Below are 26933 nucleotides of genomic sequence, written 5' to 3' on the forward strand. Positions count from 1 at the left end.
GAGCGGCGAGCCACAGACAGGGCGGCGGGCACGAGACTTGGGGCATTCTCGATGCCTCGTCTGCTAACCTACGCTTTCTGAACGCCAAGGACCAGGAGCGCCAGAATAAGCGCGTATGAGTCATTCGGAGAGAGAGAAAGGAATCTTCGTACCCAAGCGTTCGTAACGAGGTGGACCCTTCCAGCTCGTAGTCACAAAATAAAAGGCGACCGCAGACGCGACGTCATCCTCGAAAGTTTATTCCCAGAGAGCGCTTTTCCGCGAAGACCTTCTGCACATATCGTATTGCGAAGGGGGCCTCGCTATTGCTACTCGAAGAGGAGCGGTAAGGAAAGGAAAAAGGAAAGAAAGAAAGTAGCAATGCCGCGAGAAAGGGAAGTTATTTTCTATTCACCGGCGCCGGAGTTATCGGAAAGACAAGCAGCGAGGAGGTCTGTCAGAGTGAGCGGCCGCATGGAAAGGGCAGGTAGAAAGAGCTTTCGACGTCGGCGCCCTCGAAACGGGGTCAGCGCAGCGAGAGGGTCTCTGGGTGGCCACCGTTACAGGCTGCGAAGTGAAATCCCGAAAGACCAGTTGTCGGCGAGCCAGTCTGGCCCGTATAAAACGCAAGCCGGTTTGCGCGGGCGTCTCTCTCCTTAGCGCTGCGCACGTCCGCGGGAGAGCGAGTGTGACGCAGATACCGCTAGCCGACGGCCGGCGAACAACGGCTTCGACCGCAACTAGCCTCCGGCGAGAGCGGCCACGTTGCTGCCTACCAGCTTTCTTCGCGCGTATCCGGGAAACATGGCGTCGACCTGACCGGCCGGCGTTCCGCCCCGCGTTTTCGTCGCACGTAGAGACGAGAGAAGAAGACCCCCTGTGTCTGCAGTGAGAGTGAGTGAAGTGACGAGGTATTGTGCAAGTGACACGACATTCGTCGCTTATCGGTGCGCGCCTGCAGGATTCTTCGCGCTCCCATCTCGCTCATCGTCGCGCGCTTTTGAAGGGCGCGGGGAGGCGACACAGCCGTAACCTTGCCAGACGGTGTTCTTGAGAGTAAAAGGATTGCATCGCTCTTTTTTTCTTCTCTGCTCCGAAAACCGTCCCGGGACCAAACAACGGCCGGATAATGCACGTCAGGTAGGTGGCGCTGCTTACCTTCTTTTTTTCATTTCGATGGCGCTTGTCTTCGGACACTTCCGGCATGTACGCCGCTTGACTCGGTGGAGACGTTGTACCTCTTTAGCGAGCGAAATGTCAACAAAGAAGGCGTCTGTTTTTTTACAGTCAGCTGTTTTCTTGTTACGTACGTAAACATTGCATGCGTCTCAGATAGTAATTATCAGAAAGGGCACGATCACCACTTGGCCTATCAAGTACTAACTCTATTCCTGTTAGTACATGTGCTGATTTCGTTCATTTATTTACTTTCGTTAGATTGGGGTTAAGGGGAGGGGGAGAGGGGGGCATCTCTTAGATAATGTAATAAGTTCCGCGGTTCGCGTTTAGATTTAAATTTTCGAATGTTCAATAATTACGCAAGCCCATCAACGTCATGCCACGTGTAGTAATCAAAAATAGAGGACTTCGTCCCCGAAAAAAAAAATTATGCCATCAACTGAAGGCTGTTTTTGCCGCAAGTGTAGTCATAATGCGGAAAAGCACCTCTAGCGCAAAACAACAACCAGATGTTTTTTTTTTTTTTATTTGAAGATCCCAATTTTTGTAGAGGAGAGCCTGAAAGAATTGCACAAAACAATCTAGTATATGCCTCACATACTTTTTACTAAAGACACCTTTCTTGCCAGCAGTGTTGTAATGCCCCTACGCTGCCGTGTTTCGATATTTATGCATTTATACGAAGCAACGAAACCGCGGTGCACGGTCAACTTTCTGGCTGTTTTAAATTTTACTCGCTCGAGCACTCTGAAGAAAGTCCGAAGACGTAACTGGACTGACGAGTATGCAAATGGATGCGAAGCCTTCGCCTTTGAGACAAACAATTTACAGCGTCGTCTTTGTAGTCTCGTTGAGTACGGCGCAGTGATTGCAACAAGGCACATAAACTATTTTTCTTGGTGGCTTTACATTTTTGTGACTAAGTGGCTAATCCCTTTAAAAACCTATTGAAAATGCAGTGTTCTATTAACTATGGCATGTTTGCAAGCACTGGAGTCTGCAAAGCGAGCTCTATTCTCATCTTTCGGTAGAGTGTAGCCAGCGCAAGACTTATTTATATTAGACTCAAAACTGCAATAGTTCTCAATGCTAATAATTTTTTATTCAATACCCCGCGAACAAGCTGCAAGTCATGGAATAACATACTATATTAGCGCTTAAATCATACATAACATAGGCGTGCGACATGCACAAAGTATACACGCACAAATTTAGGAGAATGGGCTGCTAACGTGTACCATTACACGAACCATTTCGCTGAAGACATGACCAGGCATTGATGACAACACTGCGTGTCCATCTGTTTTTTTTTTTTTCCCTCATATGATATGCGACCTCTGCCAGCTGCATTATTATGCCAGCATACCATTTACATTTAGAAGAAAACCTTGACAGTGAAATCGGATGTGGCAATATCCGCGATATTGTACGCCTCACCGGCAGAAGGCACTGTGCGACGTAAAAGTGAAGGCTCGATGACACATTATGCCCTGACCACAATGAATGCATGGCGAACGTTGTAGCTATGAAGGCTACGAACGACACATTTCCCGTGCTGCCCACGCGCGGATGAACTTTTTTCATTCTGTGCGTCAATGATGATTTTGTGTCGACGTACAAGTGACGAGGTACAACGTATATGCAGCAAACTTTAGAGAAGAAGTGCAACAGGGGTTTTCAGGGTCTGTTTAAATTGACCTACAATGCCGAAAACGAAGGGAGCGGGGGTTAGCAGTAGAGTAGGAGTGATGATGAAACATACCATCTTTAATTGACGCAGGTACTTGGCTGTGGTCACCACTGCATATGCAAGACTTCAACAATGTCGAACGCACGGGAACAATATGCCGATATTTCGTGGTATTGTGTATAATCCCGTATATGGGAAGGTATTCACCGGGAAGATTATAAGGGCTGACGTATCGCCCCCTCCGGAACGCATCGCGAAAGCTCGGACAATTGACGGCAGGTCCTCTCAGCGCGCAAGCGAACTCCGGTTGTGGTCCGAAGACTGAGCCGAAACGAAGAGTTGAAAACACAAACAAAATATATCCTGAGTTAAAGCAGTACAATCATTACATACAGAAGTACATACATGCACATCTGGCCAGTCTATACGACTCGGATGACGTTTAGGACAACCGAAATAATCACACCAATCACCCTACCAATGCAATCTCATGAATTACGAAATCTTCAGAACACGTATGGTCTTGAAATATTCGCCAGTCATGTCCAGTCCACACGAAATCTTGAAATGTGTCTCGAGTGTTCCTCTTCGAGAAAACACACACGAAGACTCCAGCATTGGTTGCTATTTCCTCCGTCGTCAGCCCCTTACGTGACTCTTTTGCCGCTTCTGCACTGACTGCCTGACTCTCCATCATCCCCACGTTATATCAAGCCGCCCTCGACTTCGCGAGTATTCCACGTGGCTCACGTGTGCGCAGCACAGCGAAAGCCTGGGAACTGGCTAGACCCTTCTGGTAGGTTCTGTTGTGTAGACGTACGCACTCCAGAGCCAGGCATTGACTTGTCGCAGTCTTTCGATGTTGCCTGGTGTTCGCTTTCACGGCATGCGTCGTCTGTAGACGATCTGCGAGACGGATATGCCTTGGAGAAGCGACCGTTGCTGGCGGCTGGAATCACGGTACGTGATCAGTTGGCGCCATGTTTCGACGCGCTTTGAGGGTGGTTCCAGCGCTCGTTTGTGACACGTCCCAGCTCTGCCTTTTATAACGGTTAAGATGTCGTTGATGATGGACGAAGAAGGAATCTCGCAGACTACATCAAGCAACTCAAGCGCACACAGGCAAACGCGTATGGACCATGTAGTCACCCAGAAAGCGGAACAGTGCGGGCGTTTTCAGAGATAGCCATTCCACTTCCGAACTGTCCTCCTCTTTGGCTCGCTCGTGCACTACATACCGGCGCTTCGTGTGGTGGCCAACGAAATGGCACACTCCTTCCTCCTTCCATTTTCATCACTTCCCTGGTCATACAGATAGTACGATAAAAGGAAGATAAAGGGCAGCAGGAGATTGAAACTAACTGGACAGAGCACTCGCCCAGTCCGCGGTACACGCACAGAGATGAAAGCCAAAGGGGAAAAAAAGAAAGGAAGGTTTATGGCGAAAGTCACCGAGGAGTCATTGCCTCCTCATTTTCTCCGTTTTGTGGTGGGACTCTGAGAGAACAGCCGCCGGCGAAGGGAAAGGCGATTACCGCCGTCGAAGAAAACAAACATGCAGCCTACAGTTACAATGCCACCAGCAGGAAGCGAGAGGAAGCCGCCCGGCACGGCTTAGCAAGTCTTTCTCGTGGTTTCTATTTTCGGTCGACGCAACCCTTCTTTCATACCACCGAAGCGGGTCATAGGCACACTTAACGCTTCTTCGAGTATAGGTTCCGGAAAGAGACCCCCCGCCGAGGCTGCAGAAACGAGCGTGCAGCCGCTGACGCCACAGCCGATTTCCGTAACGCGGTGGGCATACTGCTGCTTTCCGAATACCGGGCGTCTACTTTTAGCTCCTAGCACGACTAGCCAAATGCTCGATGCATTTACCGCCGCTATCGCTCTGGCCAGCTTCGCATTATGTCCACCTGCATACTGTCCATCAAACGTTTGCCGTTTCTTCCTCGTCTTTCGATTAGCTCGATTTGATTTGGTCAAATCTGCGGTGGAATCGTCTACTCGGTTTCTTTATTGCTCAATACACTAAGAAGAAGAAGAAGAAAAAGACATGTCAGCGGTCTTTTTTTGTTTCCATCCCGCCATTCGCATGCAGTTCTTTCTTATGGCGGTCCTTCCTCTCCATTCTGACGCGCCGCTCATAACTTCTTTCCCGTTCGATAGCTGCGCGCAATAAAACCCGCCACACGCGTGCACTGCTGGGATAGCACTGCGGAAGCCATGCGTCCGGATCCGCAGGAACACACATCTGCGCGCCACCCCTGGCAGAATCCTGTTGCCTCGGAAGGCAACGCGTCCCTCCCTTCGTCTTCCGTGCCGCCGCTTGATTGCTTTCCCGGTGCGGCACTAAAGCCGCGGCAGAAAAAAACGAAGGAAGGCGGAGGATCAACACACGCTCGGCTGGCTCGTGGCCCCGTAACAATAAAACGCAATCTAGCCGTACGGTGTTGCACGCACTGTTGCCGTATACGCAATATGCGACTCGTGGAAGTTGTTTCTAAAAAAGGAGAATGTACGAGGAAAATATCTTCCGCCTCATTGCTTTTCATTTTCTTAATTTATTTGCCTTCTCCTCTATTTTTTTTCGTTGTTGCAAACGACGTTTATAAGAAGTGTTTCATTTTTCGTTTTTTGAGGAAGTGTACCGCAAGTTTTACGCCTGGAAACTTTTTAACCTGCGTTGACCTGCTGATTGTTACTTCGGAAGTGTTGTGCCTTCTTGACACCTGCAAATCCTTCGGCACAACCACCTCGGATGCCATTTTAGGAGCGCCGTTAAACGAGGAAGGATAGGAATAAACAACTAAGCGCTTACAGTAAGATCCACAAAACGTAACCAAAAGAAAAAAAAGAAAGTGTATTCAGTGCGTGACTTTCTGCGGATGTAGGCGGAAACATCAGTGCGTGCGAGTTAACCACGACTTCCGGAAACCTCCTCTTCATCCACTTATCTTTTTTGTTAAAGGAGCTCTAGAGACAATGAATGAAGCGGAAATTCACGTAATCATTTGTTGCCAGTGAGCCTGCGCAAATACCAGCAAAGCCTTGATACGAGACTTATATGAATGCATGTGGCACCTTTATCGTTCGAGATAAACATGTTACTTTCAGCTCAGATGTGAAGTTTTACGGCAGTCAGATGAGACAACGATAGTAAGATGCTAGATTCATTGAGAAGCTGAGAAACGCCACAGTCCTGTCATTCATGCAAGATAACCTGACAATAAATGTTGTGAGGGATTTTTTTTCGCGCACACTTTTATTCGAAAGCATACCCAACCAACTTCTTAACCAAAACCATTAATTTTACAGTGGACGTCAAGTCTTTAAAGCACTTAAAGGATAGCTGTGGGATGCCTGAGAGGGTGATGGCAAATTGAAAGCCATTCGACGGGAAGCTTATTCGAATGATTAAAAATTGAGTCCGAGTAGCTGCGCGATAAACTCGCCAAGTTTCATCTTCTTGGTAAATTTTTAGTTCCCGCTAGGTTACGGAAAAGTTTGAGTTCTAGAAACGTGAATAAAATATGGACGGCTTTACCGTCTTGGAATGGCTCAGCGATTATGCAGAAGCAACCGACCAAGGAATCATCCGTGAAACATTGCATTACAACGATTCCTACTTGCTTATGTGCGAGCGGCCGATGAAGAAATGTACGCTGCGCCAAACGAGAGGACGTTTTGAATTATAACAAGCGTTGCCAACTGCTACAGCCCGGAAGGCCGCTGCAGATAATTCTTGGCTGATTTCCATAAACTCACTACGCTATTCCGCAAGCCAGCGACCACACTACTTGAAATATTCCCTCGTACAAGATGAGTTACTCTGAAGCTGCATTCATATGCGTTCACTCATGGCGCCTATTCTGGCACACGAATGTGCTAAGTCTAATGAAAAAAGTAATAACAAAGACCAACCACTAGCAATAATTACGAATGAAGAGTCTACTGCGTACGATTTATTCAAACCCCTAATGAGTCTGCGACTGCCCGGATTCATCATGACGCAAGACCGCTTTCGTCAACGTGCGTCCAAACCTTGATAGTATAGGGCGTTCCCTCATTCCTCAGCTAAACGAACAGTTTCGGCTTGATTAGGCGCGAACGCACTTTCGAAGACGTGTGGTGACGCCCAAACCACAAAGAGGGAACAGATATCGCTGTTTCGTGCTCTGGGTATGTGAAGGATCAAGTCGTGTAGAACGTACGTAATTCACCGTCATAATTTACAAGCGTCAGAGGAGCTCAAACAATGGCGCAGTTCTTCATGTGATTTTTTTTTCGTAATTGCATGATCGTTGCCTTTCTCCTCACACGCCTCCAGTCGAGGCTCTATATTCTTACCAATTTATTCATTCATTCATTCATTCATTCATTCATTCGTTTGTGTGTTTGTTCCACTGGAAGTGCTGGCACTGTGGGCCCACATCGTTGCATGCTTCCGAGAACTTGTGTATTGCTGCGTACATACTTTTCCAAGCTTCTTGAACGAGTTCCAAACCACGCGCCTTACCAGGAAAACGTCGCTAAACCGTTTTAATTATTTATTAATTTTACGACGACCACACAGCAGAGTGGCGGTGCCAAACAAGGAGCTATGCAGAATATTTCTGACGAGAACGGTGGTCTACGTCACCGTGTACCACGTAGAGCTCCTGCCTCGCTATTCCGACGTATTCGTGGTCGCTTGGCTCGTTTCGTTTTTCTGACGTGGCTCGCGCTCAACAAGGGGCATCCTTCACCTAGATCGGCCGGGCGCTCGGGCGTCGAAGATGCGCTTGCTCGAGCATTCAACGCGCCAACCTTGCATGCTTCGCGCGGCTGCCAGTATAGAACAGGGCGCGCTGATCGCGAGTTCGATGCGAATCCACCGCGCGGCAAGCAAGGTCGACCAACGACCGCCTAGCCGGCCTCTCGTTGCTTCGCCGACGTTAACAAGGCTTCACGGCCGACAGCGGCATAAGGCTCCTTGGAGGAGAAGTTGACCCGTGCAGACCCCGAAACAGCGCCACAATAGGTGTAACGAAAATCTGATAAATAATAAAAAACACCTATTGTTCTGGTTGATTGTTGTATAGGTATATATGTCGATGAGGAGTTAGTTGATCGAAGGAAAAGTTCAGTTAGCAGTGTAAATAGCTAATTTTGGGCACTTACACACGGAAAGCACGAGAAATAGGTCTACTGTAAGTTAACATGGGCCGCGAACATCTCAAGCTACGACAAGACAGCGCCCATGACATGCGTATACGCCAATATACAGGGTGTCCCACGTAACTTAAGTCAAAGCTTAAAAATATGCTGGTGCACTTAATTACGACGCGACCAAATGCATGTTGCTCACTGTTGCCTTGAGTTAGACTATTTTTTGTGTTCTCAAATATTGTTTAACTAGATCTGTTTAATTAACTAACTTTTGAAGGAACGAAGATGGATAAAATTTGAATTAGAAAGTGGTAGATCGGTTTACAAGACGTCCATATAGGTAGTTTTAAACGTTATATCTAATAAGTATTAGTGTTTTTCTGATAATTTCATACATCATTCCGGTATTACCGGAAATCAATTAGCCGATGATGCAGCCCGCTCAGCCCATGAAGGAACCCGTGTAGTCCCGATTCCTCTATCAAGGAATGATGCAGCAAGACAACTTTATCTGCTGGCTCGAGATCTTACACGCACGTTCTGGTCGTCTACCAGCTTCCAAAGGTGTCAATTTCATGAAATGGATCCTTCACTCAAGATAAAGCTGCCATCTCAACTTTCCCGCTCCGATGCGACACTGTTATGCCGCCTTTGGTTGGGTGTTGCATTCACAAAGGTGTACTCCTTTCGCATTGGTATGGCAGACACTCCTACATGCGACTACTGCGGAGATGAAGAGACCATCGAACACGTCCTGTGCAGTTGCGCTTGCTACGACACACAGCAACGCCAGCTCCGGATGGTTTTGAATCAACTTGACCCCGGACCATTTTGTGTGCAGAAGATACTAGGACCTTGGGCATCTGCCTCAGTTGCGCAGAAAGCGACTAAAGCACTGCTACTTTACCTAAAGTCAACAAACCTGAGCGACCGCCTATAGACTGTGTGTGCTCCCCGAGTGTGCTCGTGATTGTGTGTTCCTTCTCATCTCTCTGCAACCCCTTTTCTCCCCTTCATCCCTTCCCCAGTGCAGGGTAGCAAACCGGATGTGCGTCTGGTTAACCTCCCTGCCTTTCCTTGCATCTTTATCTCTCTCTCTCTACAAATGCCCGCGAAATACAAAAAAAATACCACGTTGCAAACCCACTCATGCGCCAGTGCGCACAATGATTCTAGTGCTCCCTAACGTTCCGCGTGCGAATGACAATAGCATTTGCCCATTGTGCTGTCTCGGCAGGGCCGCAACGATGGTGGTAGCTTTACGATGAACACGTTTTGCTATCGGCCACAAAAAACGATAACCGCTGTGACTGCTTATGCTATCGTGAACCGGTGTTAGGGAAACGTGTCGTCCGCACGCGGAACGTTAGGGAGCACTAGAATCATCGTGCACAGTGTCGCGCGAGCGGGTTTGTCACGTGTTTTTTGTATTTCGCGGGCATTTGCAATTAGCAGAAAAACACTAATACTTAACAGATACAAAGTTCAGAACTATCTATTTGGACGTTTTAGAAACCGGTCTACAACTTCCTCATTTAAATTTTATATCTATATTCGTTCGTTCAAAAGTTAGTTAATTAAACAGATCTAATTAAACAACACGCGAGAACACAAAAATTAGTCCAACTCCAGGCGACGGGGAGCAACATGCATTTGGTCGCGTTGTAATTACGTGTTCTGGCATATCTTAAAACTCTGGCTGAAGTTACGTGGGGCACCCTGTATAGAACCAGCTTCCTTGCACTGTCAAAAGGCGACAGCGTTAAATTTCAGGAAGGCTGGCAGAGTCCTTACTCGATACCTGCAGATTTAAGTGCTTTGCAACGTGGAACGCTCACCTGCTGACTGCGGTTGATCATTCACCTTTAATGCGCACACGGACATCAATTACCACCATTTTGGGGAGGTGGGGGGTGGCGCGCACCCGTTAGCAGCCAGGTCGTGGCAAAACAGCCGAATCGATGCCGGACGCCAGTCCTCGCTCACGGATAGTTCAAATAAAGTGCACTATAGCGGCCTCCGTCGACTCACAGGTCTGGGCCACATTTCACAACCAGCCTAGCATAACGCACCGGTCTCTTAGAAAGTGTACGTTCTGGAACGCGTGTCAAGCGTGTGCTTTCAAGCAGCCCATCAGTGCACCCCGGCCGCGCATGGGCCGGCCGCAGAAAGAGAAAAAGAAATGCGGTTCTGTGGCCACACCAGCGACGCAATCGGGTCAGCGAGCCAACACCCAGCCGCTGCGGGATCCGAATTACATGCAATAAGGCTCCGCGAGCAACGCTTTTGCAGCGCCGAGAGGAGGCGCGGGTGCCAAAGGGGGTCGCGGGCTCAATTCCGCGGCCCGCTGCTACCTGTTGGGTTTCCCCTCCCCGTGTTTACAAGAAGCTTTCTCGCTGCCCTCGCCTCGGAGGCCGACAAAACACGCTCGCAGCTGAGCTGCACGCCACGTTTGTGTGCGTCAGCGATCCGAGTCATGAGCATGGAGGAGGAAAGCGTCCCAGTTTGGCGAACTCTCGCTGCTGCCGCTCGACTTCGTCCTCCCACCCGTCGCCGGTGTGCCAGTGTCACGCCAAGGCCACGCGCCGACTCCTGCGCGACCAACGCTGGGAATGTGCGCCGAGGGCGAAACGGGGCCCACTGGGAGACGAGAATGTGACGCATGAGAGTGAAAAAAAAAAGAAGAGTAAGATGAGAAACACCGTTTTCTTCGGCAGAAAAGCATCCACGGCTTCTTCCCCCCCCCCCCCCCCCCGAAAAAATGATGAAGGAATAGAGAGAGTGAAAAAGAGCGCGATGGCACGACTATAGACGGAGACTCAGCAAAGTGCCGCTGTCGTGGGTACGCCGTGGTCGTAGCTTAACCAAGCTGTATATCAAAAACAGCCTAATTGACACGCACGAAGGAGCACTTGTGCCGCGTTCCAGCTGGATCGCCCGTCTATGACAATGCAGTGAGAGCTTACTGAAATACAAAAAGATGCGCTCCATCGAGGACAATATTGAAGACAGAACAGAAAGGGCGTCATTCGCAACTAACTTTATTCTCGGAAAATCAGCGAATAACGGAAGCACCCATGTGTTCAATATGATGACAAAAAAGCCACTAAACCAAAAAAGAGATTCGAAGAAATTAAATTCACCACCATGCAGAGCAGCACGTGTATCACTAACACACGTATCTCCCTTATTTTCAATGTAGTATGCGCCCATAATTTTACGTGCCAAGGTATCATTACTCTTTCCAAGGACGGATACACTGAAAAACCTATAAGCTCACACTTGCAGGAACCACAAAGTACAGGCAAATGTGCCTAGGTACCTAGGTGCACCTATGTTGTTCTAAGGCATCCCTTCATTCGGCAAATTCTTTGCTTGATTCATTGGTATGAGGGGTTTAAAGTCCCAAAACCACCATATGATTATGAGAGACGCCGTAGTGGAGGGCTCCGGAAATTTCTACCACCTGGAGTTCTTTAACGTTCAACCAAATCTGAGCACACGGGCCTACAACATTTCCGCCTCCATCGGAAATGCAGCCGCCGCAACCGGGATTCGAACCCACGACTGCGGGTCAGCAGCCGAGTACCTTAGCCACTAGACCACCGCGGCGGAGCAAATTCTTTGCTTGCAACAAATAATTTTATTTTAATGAGTGCACGGTCCGTGTGTTATTTCTGCATATTCGACTAGTGGTCGTATGAAATAGTCGTGAATTCATTAATTTCAAAGAACATAAGTAGAATCATGTTCTTCAGTTTTGTGCGTTGGTAAGTACGGATGTACTGTTTGCATAAATGATTGATTGATTGATTGATTGATTGATTGATTGATTGATTGATATGGTTTAACGTCCCAAAACCACCATTTGATTATTTCGACCCCCTGGGGTTCTTTAACGTGCACTTGAATCCGAGCACACGGGCCTACAGCATTTTCGCCTCCAACAAAAATGCAGCCGCCGCAGCCGGGATTCACTACCGCGGCCGGCGGGTCAGCAGCCGAGCATACCTTAGCCATTCACTAGACCACCACGGCCCCGCTACTCCTTGCATAATGTGCAGTAATTTTTCGCAACATTGTCACTAGTCGCAAACGTTACCTGTCCTACGCAACCACATCGACACAAATAAAATCATTCATACCCCCCTCCCCCCTTGCCCCCCTCTGTTACTTGCAATTGAGACAAATCCCCTAACTTCAATTCATAAGACGGCCAGGAACTCGAGAACAGTGCAGTGCACGAAAGCAAACAAAACGTAAGCCTGCAGGTTGGATCAGATGAAAATAAATGTAATGCAATTATTCAGTTGCCTTGAGTGCTTTCTACGTGCTCGACCGCCTTTCAGTAGCACGTCAGAAGCACACGCCTATTAATGAACCCCTACCGACCACTCGCACATGTTTAAGTGCACACAAACACGCAAGCACATACGCTCGCGCACACCACACACCCCTTTCTTAGATTAAATTGATTCGTAAGAACAAGAGCAAAACCAAAAGTATGATGTAGGACACAACTGCTTCATAGAAACAGTACAAGAGTAATTTCTTCTGAAACACGGTCCGGTTGCTGCAAAGCTGCAAGAGGTATTTCCATACCGAGATATTTCCACCCAACATGATCGGTCCTTTCATTCTTCATTCTGCGAGCTCTGCTTCACAAAGCGCCAGAGAAGCCTCTATAGCTATAGCCGGTATATTTGCATGTTCGCAGTGACTGCACCTGCACGCAGTTATATTTGCCTTGCTCGGATTCAAAGAGGCGCAAGGAAACGGTGCCTGCTGCCTTTAGAAGCCTTGGAGCTGCTTCGAAGAAATACGAGAATAGAAACTGTGCAACGTTTCGTTGAATCGAATAGGCTTCGCTGCAGAAAGCTGCATTAAGGGAAAAAAAAAAAACCAAAGAAACTGCAAGCGGAGGACTGCTTGGTCTCCGAGCTAACGTAAAACAAGAAGTAAGGATTGCTTTTCGTGATAATTCTTCAGGGCACATCATGCTTATTCTGTAGACGTACGCAATGAAAAAAAAATCAGTACACGACAGTATACCGTTCAGCCTAATGTAGCGACTGCCCCACCCACCTCCACACCCTTCCTTTCAGTGACGCGGGCTAGCGATGGCAAATTAAGTCCAAGCGGGATACTCACACAACTACAGGCAAAACTTTTTTCTTCCACTCAAGTTACAGCAATGATATGTGGCATCACATGTGACGTTTCTACACAAACATGTCGGGGTTAGATGGAAGCTTGAAACGAAAATTCACAAACAGGAAGCTGTGCTTCCTGTTTGACTCTCTCGCATTACGGCGAGTGGAAACTCCGCCATTGCGCTCTTTAGGATACATTCCCAAGGGACGAATGCCTACACTTATATGTCATATGGTGAGAAAGAGAGATAATAAAAAAAAAGTACACCAGAATTGTAGTATCCAGTTGGGTACCCTACACTAAGGGGTGGGCCGAAAGGCTTAATAGAGAGTTATAGTTTAGCGTTAGCGTGATAGCGTAGGTTAAGGGAATGGCGTTACCGTGCAGCAAACGTTCGTTGTGGACAGCGCATTATAGTTTAGCGGGATAGCGTTTACGTAGTTTACGTGCCCCAGCTGGGATGGTGGCGCCACCTAATATATGATTAATAAGTTAAACAGTGAAAATGAAAAGAATACGAGAATGTTTGCCTATGCCGCCGCGCGAAGCATTATTAGAAGTTTATTTTAGTGATATTAAAAGTAAATAAATATGAACCACGCACCAAACACGAAAACGTTTATGTTGCCAATTTGTTCACATCGATCTTGTAGTTAGGCCTAGACGCGTTCGAAATGGGAAGCTATCTCAAAAACTACGCCAACTTATCCGTAATGCTCGGTCATCGAAGCTAACTGAAGGCAAGCGAAGACACTTTGAACAGTTGTTTGCTGCGAACAAGGTGAACATTTCAACAACTACACCAAAATTACTTCGAAGCGGGCGTCCGAGAGCGCCGCCGTGTTTACGTACACTACGTACACCTACGCTACCACGGTAACGTGAAATCTGAAAAATACTGCGCGTACGGGAAGCGGTACGGGTGACGTACGTATCTGCGCATGCGCACTTCGATTCCGGTATCACGGTACACCCGGTAACCCGGCAAGCCCGGTAAGCCCGGTATACTATAACTCTCTATTAGCAGTGATAGCGCTAAATAATTCCTTTGTTCAACAAAATTTTTTCAGCGCACTTAATATAGAAATAAAATTATGTATTTGTGTGTACGTTCACACTGCGCGTCGTTGCCGAGGTTTTCCACACACACTGTCTAGGCCCCTCAAGCCTCAAAGCTATTGCAAGGGCATATATAGTTATACCGCTCCGGGATGCTTCCGAGAAATTTCAAGTGAGTGGTTTTGAAATGGGGGTCTGCAAAACCTAGTTAGTACGCGAAGCCAGTTAGAGGGAGGAGGCTGAGAAGGCGATGCACAAAAATTATCCGCGAAAAAAAAACGTTTTTCTTTCAACATTTTTGTAGGTTTCATCGCGTGACAATCTTGGACTGTGACGAAGATAGCTTACAATTCCCCTTCTCTATGAGACGGTCGTAAAGCTTCTCATGCAGTTTTCTGCGACATTTGCCGGCAGGCACGATTTGTCAAGACTTCTTCATTTGAAAAGCAATCATAACTTGAACCAGGAACTAGAATGTGGCTGCAGATTGCGGAACTTGGTATGAAGGTGTTACAATCGAATTGTCATGACACATTCTTCGCCATAAGACACAAAAGCCATATATTTCACGTTGCATGTCAAGTCAATTTATGACCCTCGTCCACCTTTCACTTACTGCAAGAATTTTCTCATCCCTTCCACTTGTCCGCAAGGGGCCCCCTAACATCGATGGCTGAAAACCATTGTTCTAAAACGCGCCTTTGAAGACAGGACCCTGCAGCGCGATGGCTACATATAAAACTTGGAAATCTTCAGGGTCGATTCCAACTTTTAAGCTATTACCGTGCTTCCACTGGTGGTTAACGGCAATATGGTGTCGACACATTGTTAGAGAACAATGCATTAGCTCGAAAGCTAAACGTACCGAAGTTACGCAGCAGCGTTCAAGAGAAAGCTATACCCTCCCAAAGAACGCTATCACCACCCAAGTCACGTCGACGGGGCTGTAGTCGACGGCGCCCCGCCGCGGTAGTCTAGTGGTTAAGGTACTCAGCGGCTGACCCGCAGGTCGCGGGATCGAATCCCAGCTGCGGCAGTTGCATTTTCGATGGAGGCGAAAATGATGTAGGCACGTGTGGTCAGATTTCGGTGCACTTTAAAAAAACCCCAGGTGGTCAAAACTTCTGGAGCCCTCCACTACGCGTTTCTCATAATCACACCGTAGTTTTGGGACGTTAAACTCCACATATCAATCAATCAATCAATAAATTCTAGTCGACGGCATGAGCTCCACAATAACTGTCGTGGTCGCTGCTGTGCCTCAGATACGACAATCATATAAATATTACGAAGTAAGATCAAACGGCTATATATTCTTTTTTCTTCATCACATATCTCAGAGGTTTATTCGCGGGAGCTACATGATTCACTTATCTTTGAGTATACTTCAGAATTTTCGATTAAGATTCAAAGAAAGTACGCAGACGTAGGCGTACCCGTGTAAACGTCGCAAAACGTATGAACTTTCACCAGGTGAACAGTGTACAGCGATGAACTGCCAAAAGCACAAGCACGCATCGAGACGAGGAGTAAAATACTTGAACACAATATAACGCGACGCAGCTGAGTGCGTATACTTCTTTCTACTGAACAAACAACAACAAAAGGGTTTATATATATATATATATATATATATATATATATATATATATATATATATATATATATATAATTTAAGGTGCGAATAATGCAATACCTGCAAACACGTCAAATTCACATAGCATGATTCCAAGGCACTCAATTTACATTCCTAGACAGAAATGAAAGGAATGTGCTGTCTTGTGCGTTTGATCAATCAATGTTAATTACCATTTATTTAAATATCTAATTTCTAATTATGGCGCAATCAATCATGTTCAATTCATGCATAAGAATATTAAGACATTACACCCGAAATACATGCCCAAGTTGTTTCTTGGTTGTATTCGTAGCAAGCAAAAAGAAATAAAGAAATCATACTCGATGCTGTTTATTATCTCGAACAAAGTGACCCTTCGCAGCAATGCACAGCCCAACGAAATTGAATGACTGACACACACACACGCACACATTAATATATATATATATATATATATATATATATATATATATATATATATATATATATATATATATATATATATATATATATATATATATATATATATACATATATATATATATATATATATATATATATATATATATATATATATATATATATATATACCCGCTGGTGGTGATTACCAGTAACCGCTTTTCCAAAAATTTTGAAGCGGCTATATCGACGGGCATAGGAAGGGCTTGAATTCGCCCATTTGACTTGAGCGGCCATTACCACTGGTTAAAAAATTAACAGTGCTAATTTCTATACTTACTGCCGTAACTATTGTTTGCACCCATCTTCTGTCACAGGAAGGCAAGGCCGCAGATAGCTCGCAGATACCTCCTTTCTGTCATTTTTTTAAAGAATATTGAGCGCATTTATTGAAACACCCTGTATATATGTGTGTGCGTGTGTGTGTGTGAGGAGGGTGGGTTTCAAACTAGTCAGCTCTGCATTGCAAGTAAATGAATGCTACAATTCCAGTTAACCTCCGTGGCTTTCTCTCAACTTATTCTTTCTGTCTCTCACCTTTTTATTTTGCATAGGAATCTTCGCTTCGCGCTGTTCTGGAAACAAACGACACGAGTGTCTCTCATTCGCTTGCCATTGGATCCCTCGCACGACGAATGTTTTTCCAGACACATTAGTTCTCGTGAATTCACTTCATGGCTATGTCAAATATGCAAAACGTAAAAAAATGACGACTAAAGTCACGTATCAGCATAACTCGTAAGAAACAGAACCCAAAGTCTGAATGAATTAGAAAGACCTGCAACTTCGGAGGCTGGAAATTAGTCTCAAATGAACAGTTGCAGTTAATTGATAAACGTGATCTTCAAGAATTAACAAAGTTCAATCAAGCGGCAAGGAAAGCAGGATAAGCGGAGGCACACTGTGAGAAAGCGCGACGAATCGCATAAAAGACGTAGCTGCCCTCATGCTCATGTCGCCCTCTTTTTTTTTCTTTCATGCATGTGCTACGCACGAGTCGGACGCGTTGCAACAGTAGCCATGGCGCTGGGCCGCTGACCCAAAAGTCATAGGTTCGATTCCGGCCGCGGCGGTCACATTTATATGAACACGTAATCCTAGACTCACGTGAAAAGTGCTACGTAAAAGTACGCTAAAAAACGCCAGATGGTTGGTCGAAATATCCGGCGCCCTCCTTTACTCCGCGCTTCATAAATACATCGTGGTTTTAGCACGTAAAACCAGGCATCACTATTAGCAGTAGTATACAGCAAGGGCGTGCGACTAGTCTACACTCAATTGACGCCTATACGGGAGCAACGTTTCAGAAGAAACCTCCGCTAATCTATCTTTACCCGTTGCGTCGCGGTCTGGCAGCATGTGCCTACAGCTGTGTTTTCTTAGCAAGCCACTCGTTTTCAAGGCCGTCATCATTGTAGACAATCTGGTAAATACCAAGGGAAAAGAAAAACGGCTTGGCCACACCGTGCTAACACTTGGCGGCATGCAAATATAGACGAAGGTTCCCATTACATTGATACAACTCTATCGTAGATATTCTACCATCAGTTGTCATTTTGATTAAGAGTGAACGCTACTTCAAAAAGAAAAAAAAAGACAAATACACGCTCCACGAAGCATCTTCGGAATCGTCATCGACACTTTGGACTCGAAAGCGCTGCCAGAAAAGCTAATGACATCACCTGCACCCTGAGATACTTACAACAACGTGTTTTCCGATCGTCAATAACACGCATGTAGTCACGCGAAAAAAAAAAAAAACCCCGACGGAAGACCTTGGCGTATGCATAAGTGGCTGTGCGCATGTCCATGCTAGAAAACTTTGGAAAAAAAAAAACAAGTGGCGTCCACGGAAAAGTGTTCACAAGGCGGTGCCACGAGGAGACGACGACGGTTAAACAAGAACCGTTATGTTCTGTTAACCTTGGGAAGCGAGATCCGCCTGTCGCCGCAGCTTCTCTGCCCGTAAATTGCTGGAAGCGACCTGAACGGAGGGCGAGGCGAGCGTAACAGCGTGCGCTCCTTAATTGACGATAGACAGGCTAGAAGCGGGCTGGCGGTGCCAAGTCGCGATTACGCTGACGACGTCAAGTGAGTGCCAACGGACTCGGCTGGCAGCCCATGGAGACGTCACCCTTCACGCTTCATTTTGTTTTAATTTTATTTTCAGCCATCTCCTTTTGTGGGCCTTTCTTTGTGTTTGCCATATATGGAATGCAGATTGGCACGCTTAACGAAGCAACGTTATAGAAGAAATGAAAAATACTGGGAGGTTAAAAGCCTTTCCTTGTGGTTGCCATATATGGAATGTAGATTGGCGCGCTTAACGGAGCAACGTTATAGAAGAAAGAAAAAAGATACTGGGAGGTTAAAAGCTGTTTCATGTCTCAACATCAGGACAGGATTATGAGTGACACCGTAGCCTTAGGTCGGCGAAAATTGTGGAGCTTACTCAGGCTCGCTCATTAAATATATTCGGCACTTAGGACTCACTCGGACTCAGACTCACCGGAATTTGTCTGAACAGGACTCACTCGGTCTCACGCTCAAGAAAACTTTCTTCAGCCGGACTTACTCGGATTACTACTCACCAAAATATTACTCATCCGGACTTACTCGTACTGACAGCTTCAGAGTCTGACTGAGTGAGTCGACTCATCAGTGAGTTCGTCTACCTATGGGCGTAGCAGATGGCCCCGCAACTTTTGGCCATCTGGTGTTCGTTAATGTGCACCTGAATTTAAGTACACGGACCTTCGGTAACACGACCTTCGGGGTCAGCAGTGGAGCATGGAACGCGGTAACTACTAAACCAGCGTCGCAGATTGATACAGGAACGTTAACCAGAGAGACGGACGCGAGAGACAACAATCATTCACTGTATTCTGGTATGGGCAGCGTTTCAACGGAAATCACCATCATCAACAGCAGCAACAGCAGCAGCATCAGCAGCAGCCTGACTACGTCCACTGCAGGACAAAGGCCTCTCCCATGTTCCGCCAGTCTACTCGGTCCTGTGCTTGCTGCTGCCAATTTATGCCCGCAAACTTCTTAATCTCATCTGCCCACCTAACCTTTTGTCTCCCCCTAACCCGCTTGCCTTCTCTGGGAATCCAGTTAGTTACCCTTAATGACCAGCGGTTGTCCTGTCTATGTGCTACATGCACCGCCCATGTCCATTTCCTCTTCTTGATTTCAACTATGCATGATATCGTTAACCCCCGTTTGTTCCCCATAATCCACTCTGCTCTCTTCTTGTCTTTTAAGTTTACACCTACTATTTTTCTTTCCATTGCTCGCTGCGTCGTCGTCAATTTAAGCTGAACCCTCTTTGTGAGTCTCCATTATTTCTGCTCCATAGCAAAGTATACCGGCAAGATGCAGCTGTTATATACCTTCCTCTTGAGGGATAGTGGCAATATACCTGTCAATATTTGAGAGCGCTTGCCAAATGTGCTCCACCCCATTCTCATTCTTCTAGTTACTTCAATCTCGTGATTGGGCTCCGCGGTTATTACCTGCCCTAATAGACATAGTCTTTTACAATTTGAAGTGCACTATTACCTATCTCGAGGGAAATGAGTACCGGCAAATGGGTGAACGTGGTGGCGCCGTTACAGGGTCCCGACAGATGAGTCCAAGGAACCGAGCGGGACTCCTACACCTTATTTGGCATGTCAGGTGACACTTGTCTTGGGAGGCTTCACTTATATGCGGTGCAGACGGCAAAGAGAGAGAGAGAGAGAGAAAGAACGTGAAACGAAGCTGAAGCCTATATATAGGTGAACATGCGATATGCACCGTCATGATTACAGGCTGCAATGACTTTCGCACTGATGTGTCACGATAACGACAAAGTACAAACACCAAGTCAGGCGAGGGCACACAGTGGATACGTTGAAGCAGTGACACCACGAGTACGATGACGATTTTGGGGAAAAGTGAGCCGTTGCACATGATGCGCTATTTTAAAAAAATGATCATAAAAAATGTCGATGTTCTTCAATGGCACGCGCTATTCTACATAATGTGCGCAAGTTTTCAGTTTCTGTTCGCTATATATCTCACTGCGCAGAACGTAACTGCGCTCCCGTGTCGGTTGAAATACTGTGCAATTTGAGCCGCAGTACAGTACGTGAAAATGATCTGTAAGTCCCAAATAAAGAATCTCAAGGCCTTTCAATAAAATATCCTGCCGTGTACTTCAGAAAAACATGCGAGTCCAAATTAATGGTCGCGGTTTGTTGGTTGATAAGTTAGACAAAATGGAACAGCTTCCGTTGGCATATTTTTGTTGATCAAGCGACAGCCAGCCATGTTTGTGTGTTTGTAACACCGACACAGGTGGGAGGCTATCATATAGCGTTAATCAAGTAAACAAAACAGAGGACTACGAGAAAGAATTCTATCATCTAGAAAGGCTGAAAATCCTCTACCATCGGCAATATTCAATTCTGTCGCAATGCCTTCCTAAGGAAGCATTTGTTTGTGGGAGCTTTGCGAGCCGTACGGAATGTAGAGAAACAGTGCGAGTGCTAAGTACTTCATCTGCATAAGCAAACCCTTGTAATGATCATCATGCCCCACCACGGTGGTCTAGTGGCTAAGGCACACGGCTGCTGACCCGCAGGTCGCCGGATCGAATCCCAACTGTGGCAGCGTCATTTCCGATGGAGGCGGAAATATTGTAAGCCCGTTTGCTCAGATTTGGGTGCACGCACGTTAAAGAACCCCAGGTGGTCGAAATTTCCGGAGCCCTCCACTACGGCGTCTCTTATAATCATATGGTGGTTTTGGGACGTTAAACCCCACATATCAATCAATCAATAATGATCATCATCGTTTGTCACGTGGGCTGCGCCGCTTTTGCTCTCGCACGTCTGGATATAAATATGACCTGGCTACAGCCGTTCCGGACGTCGTCTCAAAATAATTTTAACAGCATGATGCACAGTAACTGCTTCTAACTGCTTGTATACGCACACTCCATGATAAGCTTCACAAGTATACATTTACAGCTGCAGACAAAGCGGACATCAGTGCAGCGTGAAGAATCCAGCAGAAGCGACAGACATGCGCACTCCGAATGTACTGGGAAACGTGCTCAGATACGTCGAAGTGAAAAAAAAAAACAAAGAAACACGGCCATTATATTCTGCTCGTGTCTGAAAAAACATTTGAGCTGCGGTCAGCCCGGACTCCAAAGACGGTCATTAAAAAAAAAAAAAACACCAACCGACGCAGCGCCAGAAACATATGTCTGATTTCGAGAGCAGTTATGTTGAAAAAAAAAACAACCATCACATGACAACTATAACACATCCACACGCACAGACTGTTCCAATAAACATTACGGTTACGTGCGCGGAGAAACATTCAACTGCCGTTCGAGCAACGTGTCTCGTTACACTCAGCCCACAAACTCGGTTTAAAGCCGTTGAATAAAGGCACGAAAAAGAATGAATCGCCGAGAACGGCTTACATCTTGCGTCATCGTGTGTAGGCGTACACGATGTTTCAGTAATGGCGGCATACCAACGTCGTTGCTCTCGGAAGTTAAACGAGATTCCGAGGATTCTCGGGAGAAAAATAAAAAGAAACATAGGAAAATCCGTGGGTCGAGGCATTGTGTCGCAATAATTATTCCTGCAAAGCCTTCACGTTGAAACAATGGCAGTTGTTCCGGCTTCGTGCGAGCGCAATTTGAATGAGGCCATCACGCGTGAATGTACACATACACTGGACCGTGCGGCCTTAGACGGAGCTGAACTTCCTTTCAGTCTTTGTTCGCCTTCTTATTCACAAACGTTCAAGGGTGGCGCAAACGAAATGTTCGATGTTTGCCCGCGCTGTACGCCCGACGGACGGTCGCGCAAGGTTGCCCGAACAGCAGCCCACACGTGCTCTTCGATTGTCGTGTCGTAACGATCATGTAAACAAGATCGCGAAGGTTATACGCTACGCATTCGTTGCGGCTGATTGCTTGCTGCCGCAATACGTCTACGGAGAGCATTTTTATTGATGGTTGTGTGCAGTACTGAATCAATACACTGACCATGTTTACCATGCTTCGCCAATGTCTCCCAATCTTGTTCTTCGCGATACGATACCGCAATCGAAGATACCCTCGTACGACAATGAAGCGGACGACCAATTTTCTTCGTACAATTGTGTTTACATCTACGGGAATGAAATTTCTGATTGATTAATTAGTCGAAGTCGCGGAAACGCTTCGATGAAGTCATAAGAATTCATCGTCCACTGAAAGCGCACGAAACATATACCATTTAGTGTCACATGATACACAGAAAGTCACCAGTATTCACACGGACCCACAATGATATTGAGGTCAAGCACACGCTGCAAACATAGTTTTTCAACAAAATTATTAATAAGCAATATAATTTCAACTGCTCATAATAAATATGAAAACATTATGACCTAGGTTCTTTTTGAATAGAACTTTTTGTGGGCTATTTAAAGACTCCTACATTTATCCATATTGCCTACAGTTTACTCGTGGATTCACTTTTATGAACTCTGAATAGTATATGCATTATTTAAAGGTAGTCTACGCATTTTATTCTAGCGCCTTTGAACTACTCTCTATACAAACTACGCTCACGCTCCGACAGGTGTAAACTCACGTTCCGACAGGTGTAATGTAGCGTGCAGTTGCATTTAAAATGTACCCGGTAAAAAAGAATGTCAATTTTTTTTTGTGCCCGTACCTGTTATTAAGCTACAGGTTGCTGTTTTCTTTTCAGCACAAAGATGTATTGTCAGGAATTTATGCCAACCACGGCGCTTCACAAGTAACAGAGGCAAAGGCGCTGTACTGTAGAAGCTGTGACGTAGTCAGGGAGTGGCACACCGGGCCCGTGCCCCCCACCCCCTCAATTTTTTCCGCCATCGCATACACAGGGAGAAAATTTTTGAATACGTTCCCCCCTCGCCGCCCCTGAATTTAAAGAGGTGCCCCCCCCCCCTTCCAAAAAAATTTCCGCCTACGCCCCTGTGTTGAAGTAAGCAGCATAACCATAGTAAAGAGAAAAGAGTTACGTTCTAGGGTTTTACGTGGCAAAGTCCAGATATGATTATGCAGAGTTTTTACCATCTTTCATTCCACCTCCATCAAACTTTTTCGCTTGTGGGTGGAAATCGATCCCGCATCCTCTAACTTACTGTATGTAGCCAGCATTTTCAAGCGATAGACATTACGAGAGCGTATATGTTCTCTGTCTACCACGACTACGTAATTTCGAGAGTATAGCAAAGCAGCATAGTGCCATCGAGTTTATTCAGCAGGTGAAGTAACGTTGAGGCATCTAGAATCCAGTATAAAAAAAAAAGCCTGCGGCATCTTCAAGGTGTGCTGAGATGAGTAAAATATTTTATGTTATTGTATGGTTAGCAGAAAATGGCACATCATCTTTCTGAACGCACACAGCTAAATCAACACTTAAGGTAGGATCCAAAACGGCCGGGGTTGACAAATTCCTGCTTGTGCATCACATTTGTGATACACAACAGGCAGGCCAGCCTCGTTAATCGGGTCAAGGGCACTAAGTAAGTTAACCTTTAAAGTGATTAAGCAGTTTTTAACTAATAAATAATTCGTGTGAATTGTCCTCTGCAGCGTGTATCATCTCTGCGCAGGTGGGCCCTGGTGGCGATGGCTGCCGCGGTGCTGTCGGCGCCAGGCATGGCTGAAGACCTGGCGCGAGTGCAACGCCAGTCAAGGCCGCCGCAAGATCCTTCGCACGACCCCAACTACAGCGTGTTCGTGCGGGCGCTGCCGCCTAACGCAAACCCTCCTGCAGGGCCCCAGCCACCCAACAGCCCGATCCGGTTTGCGAACGACTTCGCCCAACCCGCGCAGCAGTCCCCGCCACCGCCTCAGTTCTCGGTGCGCAATCAACCCCAGCACCAATTCCAGCAACAGCTACCACAGCAACAGCCGCAGCAGCATCCTCAGCAGCCGCAGCAGCAGCAGCAGCTGCTGCAATTCCAGTTCAACCGCCAGCAGCAGCCACAACAACAGCCGCTGTCCCCGCAACAACTTTTGCTTCAGCAGCAATACCAGCAACAGCAGCAACAACAGCAGCAACAACAGTTTAGGCAGTTCCAGCAACAGAACCCGCAACACCAGCCACAAATATCAATTCAACAGCCGCAACAACAGTTTCAGCAGCAGCATGTGTTCAACAATCAACAACAGCACCGTCAGCAACAGTCGCCACCACAGCAGCAGTTTATCAATTCGCAGCAGCAGCAGCAGCAGCAGCAGCAGTTTCCTCAGCAGCATCAGCAACAGGTTCCTCAACAGCGCCAGCAGTTTAGCTTTTCCGACGGAAACCAGCAGGCCAACGTAGCCTTCGCGTTCCCGCAACAAGCAGCCGTTACGCCATCGACTACACCGCAGCCACCTCCGGCGTTTCAGTCGTTCCCTAGACACTCGTTCTCAGTGTCCTCATCTTCGTCATCCGAGGATGCACTGAGACAAGGTAAGATCGTCGGTTCTATTCAGCCACCAGCTCAGGTGATCCAGAAGTCACCGGCCTCCGAAATAGAGTCGAGCAAACAAGCTGAAGCCAAAGACAAGGCTGCCAAAGGCAAAGACAAAGACAAAGATGAGTACGTGGTTTACTACTACTACTACTACGATGACGACAACAAGAAGAACAATCTGTCTCTGAATTTCGACGACGTTCCCAGTCTTGAAGGTTTCGACAAGACCGATGGCTCTAAGCTGAAGGGTAAGAGTTCCACTCAAAGGCTGGCTTCGCCTAACCCGCAGAACAGGTTTGAGCCGAAGACAGTTACGACGAGCCCTCCATCAGGGCAGCAACCAGCGCCACCTCCTGCTTTCCCTCTGGAACAAGGTGTCACGACCGCTCCACAGACTGTTACCCAAGTCTCAGTGTCAGTGTCTGTCTCCGAAGGAACACACGCCTTGCTTCCAAGTCAACCGTTTGAGGCCAAGCGTCCGCCACTTGCGGGCCCACCGAGCTTAGAGTTCACAGGAGCGAAGTTGGTGCCGGATCCCGGTGTCCTGCTTGGTCCTGCACCTGACGTGCGCGGACTTGTCACACCTCAGGGTTCGTCCGTGTCCACGGTGTCACCGTCAACGGACACGCACGTAGTTAACGAGATCAGTGGCAGGAAAGGAGCCGACCTTTTAACTACATCTGCTGAGACCACTACTCCGACAACAACCACCTCGACAACGGAGCCACCAACAACACTGGCTCCAACGACAACCACAACTGAGGAGCCAACGACCACGACTGAGAAGACGAAGAGGCCTTTCGGCAACCGGAGGCGGTTCGGAGGAGCGCACGGGGCCGGTCCTCACATTAGAGGGCCCGGTTCTCGCAAGTCTCACACTACTTCCACAACGACGACGCCGGCTACATCATCCACGCGGAGACTGCTCGGAGGACTGCGACGCAACAGACCGACGCCACGATCACCATCTAGCAGGCTCCAGTTCGGCCGGCGTCCTTCGCCAATCCACTCGAGGCACCAGAAGGAGGAAGAGCCCGAGGAAGAGGAGGGCGCGTCGTCCCCAGCGGACGCCGAGCCAACAACCACCACTGCTGCATCTACAAGCAATGGCAAGAAGCGCTTCGGTGGTGGCAGTCGCTTCGGTGGAAAGTCTTCGAGGACGAGGGGTTCTAGCACGGCGACGGCGTCTTCGACAACGGCGGCACCGAAAAGGCCGGTAGCCCGGCCCAGTTCGGGAGCCCTGTTCGGACGCACCAACCGCGGTTCCAGGCCCCGCACGCCGTTCACCCGCCACCGCCCTGGTCACAAGAAGGTCGAAGAGGAAGAGAAGCCAGAAGAGAACGAGGAGTCTTCGCCAGCGACCACGCCAGAGAACAAGGAAGAGGCTTCGGCAGCATCCACGGAGACTGCCTCCAAGCACGAGGAAACAGCGGCAGCTGCATCCGAGTCGGAGGCCACGTCTGAAGATAGCCACGCCACGGAGGCGCCCGCCGTCACTCCAGAAAGCAAGCCGGCACACGGCAGGAATCGCTTCGGGTCCAGACCGCGACCCCCGCTTTTCGGAGGCCGGCCGCGACCAACCTTGGGACGATGAGTGGTGAACCGTGAAATGCGCACGTGAGATCACGAGAACACATGTCGTGAGACTCTCCGCTCTATTCACGCGCAGTGGCCGTGTCAATGGTGCGATGCTGCGGTTACACAGAACGCGGTCGATGAGCTCACACCAAGTCGCCAGCAAGCTAGTGTCGTATAATTTTTCTTCTAACGTCGCCCCTTTGACAAGGCCGCAGTTCCGAAGCATCTGTCATGTCCCACAAGTGCTACGGATCGCGATCAGTGGTCGGGCAATGCGTGAAGGCAATGCTTCTGTCGTGTCGTCTCAGTCCATCCGTAAAAGTCGTTCGGAAGAGCCCGAATTCCTGTTCGCATTATCAAAGAAGCGATCGGGGCAATACGCCTGAACAAGTCCAGGAGCTAAAACACATAAGTAACAAGTGTGTGTGCAGGCACAAGTGAGGCCCAGAATTTGCTGTATGCTTCAGAAACACGTAGCTGTCAACAGTCGAGGGTATTCGTTCCGGGGAAGTAACAAAAATATTATGCAAGTTTTCTCAACGCTCTCTATAGGATGGA

At 47.5% G+C, this 26933-nt stretch overlaps 1 protein-coding gene across 1 annotated transcript; it reads left to right on the forward strand.

Moving 5' to 3' along the window:
• Positions 1 to 862: 862 nt before the first annotated feature.
• On the forward strand, positions 863 to 26933 carry LOC119185802 (uncharacterized). Its single transcript, XM_037434678.2, has 2 exons — positions 863 to 1119; positions 23946 to 26933. Exons 1-2 carry the CDS (start codon positions 1109 to 1111, stop codon positions 26389 to 26391), a joined length of 2457 nt encoding a protein of 818 aa, XP_037290575.2. The 5' UTR covers positions 863 to 1108; the 3' UTR covers positions 26392 to 26933.

Source organism: Rhipicephalus microplus, chromosome 1 (genome assembly GCF_043290135.1).
Source record: "Rhipicephalus microplus isolate Deutch F79 chromosome 1, USDA_Rmic, whole genome shotgun sequence".
NCBI classification, from domain to species: Eukaryota; Metazoa; Arthropoda; class Arachnida; order Ixodida; family Ixodidae; genus Rhipicephalus; species Rhipicephalus microplus.